At 38.2% G+C, this 2609-nt stretch overlaps 1 protein-coding gene across 1 annotated transcript; it reads left to right on the top strand.

The window, feature by feature from the left end:
• The first annotated feature begins 1454 nt into the window (after positions 1-1454).
• On the top strand, positions 1455-2393 carry LOC114040089 (olfactory receptor 6C2-like). The gene has a single exon (XM_027858081.1). The coding sequence runs from the start codon at positions 1455-1457 to the stop codon at positions 2391-2393; it is 939 nt and encodes a 312-aa protein (XP_027713882.1).
• The last annotated feature ends 216 nt before the right edge of the window (positions 2394-2609 follow it).

Here is a 2609-nt window from a genome sequence, read left to right as displayed (position 1 = left end):
TTATTTTAACATTGTTATTAACTAATAATATGTAACAATAATGTTAGGATGTAAACATATATTGACAACATCAGGGTGACTTTTATAAGATGAAAAATGTTTTATACCTGATTTCAGAAACCATGTTCATATTCAGAATGGCAAAGTCATGGTTAGCAGTTTGTCTGGAAAAACAAAAGTTTTGGGAGGTACGTAGGGCACAATAAGCTCTATATGAGTCAGCAGGATGGTCTGGCAGTCCAAAAGCTGATGTACTTTGGAGCAAGTAGAGCTGCCAGGGATAGAGAGATGGTAGGCCATTGTACTCTCCCTTTGTCAGACCTCTTGTAGATTTGGTTTGAATTCTGGGTGACATAATAACATTAACATCATGGCAGGAGAAGGTAAATAGATAGAGAGAAGGCTTGAGTTTATGTCAGAGGAGAAGTTGAAGAAAGTGAGGAAGTTTATCCTGGAAAAGAGAAAACTTAGGAGTAAAGATAGGTTGGGGGTAGGGAAAAAATAAAACCGTCTTCAAGTATTTGAAAAATTGTCATGTGAAGAATCCATGCTTTTTATTCTGTTTGGTTCTATAGGGGAAAAACTGGGAGCAATGTGAAAAATTTGTAAAGCGATAAATTTAGGGTTGGTGTCAGGCAAAAAAGAAATCTTAACAATTGGAGCTGGTGAAAATTTAGTGTTCTAGAATATCTAGTTTGGAGAGGGAGTGGGTGCATTTGCCAAGAGATCTTTGAGCAGAGGCTGGGTGATCTATACTTAGTATATCTTCCTGGTAAGAGTTGGACTAGGTTCCAAATGAGGGCCTTTCCATTATGTAGATTCTTTGATTCTCCAAAGATCATGAGTGATTTGGAGAGGCAGGCCTTACGTGGTTAGAGATGAGTCCATTGGAAGGGATGAAATTGAGAAAGGACTTTTGCCTGATATGACTAAGATTCTCTTGGATCATGAACCATAGACAGATTTTATTTCATAGATTCTGAGCTCTGGGTCTCATATTATTCACAGGCAATCAAAAATGATCATGGAGAATTCAGGAGGATATAGTGGTAGAAAGTATGGTCTGAATGTCTTTGTACAAGTTTCTCTAATAAAAAAGAGAACAGATGTTGTGTTTAGCTGATTCTAATCAGGGAAGTAGTTAAACTCAGATTGGAGTCATGTGGAACATCCTGTTTATAAGTTAGATTTTGAAAAAAAATGAGAGTGGAAACAGACTTTGGAAAAGCAGGTACTATAATTTGATGGCAAAAATCTCCTAAACTTCATACCTGTAACATATTACATTAACACAATATTAGTAGAATTTCTTATTGTTTTAAAAAGGGAAGATAGAAGAGTGCCTCGCTAAGTTTTTCCATCCACATTCCATTTTGACTGCTTTTGCTACCCTCCATCTCGGGTACAATCTTTTCTCTTTTACATATAGATACTTCAAAAGTTGGAAGTGCGGAATGCAAAATCATACAAGGATAACAATATTCATTCTTCAGGGACTGACAGATAATCCACAGTTGCAAGTATTTCTTTTTGTCTTTCTGTTTCTTACCTACATTCTTTGTGTGACTGGGAACTTGATCATCATCACCCTCACCTTAGTGGATCCCCACCTGAAAACCCCTATGTATTTTTTCCTTCGGAATTTTTCCTTCTTAGAATTATTATTCACAACTGCCTGTATTCCCAGATACCTATACAGCATGTCGACTGGTGACAATACTGTGACCTATAATGCATGTGTTACTCAAGTGTTTTTTATAACTTTCTTGGGTTCAACAGAACTTTTCCTTTTGTCTACCATGTCCTATGACCGCTATGTGGCCATCTGTAAACCCTTGCATTACACAACAATCATGAACAACAAGGTTTACAACCAGCTCCTCCTGAGTTCTTGGGTGGCTGGGCTGATAATCATCCTCCCACCACTTTGTGTGGGTCTCGAGCTGGAATTCTGTGACTCCAACGTCATTGATCATTTTGGCTGTGATGCATCACCATTACTGAAGATCTCATGCTCTGATACAACTTTCATAGAAAAGATGATTATAATCTTTGCTACGTTATTACTTATCATCACCTTAGTGTTAGTGGTTCTATCATATGCGTATATCATCAGGACTATTCTGAGATTTCCCTCTGCTTATCAAAGAAAAAAGGCCTTCTCCACATGTTCTTCACATATGATTGTTGTCTCGATGACTTATGGCACCTGCATCTTCATCTATATCAAACCACCTGGGAAGGAACAGTTTGCTTTGAATAAGGTGGTGTCAGTACTTGTGACCTCAGTTGCCCCTGTGATGAACCCCTTTATTTATACCCTGAGGAACAAGCAAGTTATACAAGCCTTTAAGGACTTTGTCAAAAGGATAGCATATCTTCCAAAGGTGTAAAGAGCTCCTCAGTGTAAGGTACCAAATGGTACAAGAAAACATGAATGGCTTTGATTCACCCTCCATAATTCCACCACCTTTTCCCATCATTTTTAATCACCACTTCCCTGCAGTCTGGCCATCTTGACATTATCAAGGGAGCTTTTCACTTGCCTCCAGAAATATTCATTGGTCAAGGCTTTCCTCTCTCTCTCATTTGCATTCTAGTCTGTGCAG

This window comes from Vombatus ursinus, unplaced genomic scaffold, assembly GCF_900497805.2.
Source record: "Vombatus ursinus unplaced genomic scaffold, bare-nosed wombat genome assembly UNPS02012709.1, whole genome shotgun sequence".
Taxonomy (NCBI): Eukaryota; Metazoa; Chordata; class Mammalia; order Diprotodontia; family Vombatidae; genus Vombatus; species Vombatus ursinus.
The sequence above is the reverse complement of the archived record's forward strand: the minus strand, read 5'-3'. Positions and strand labels throughout refer to the sequence as shown.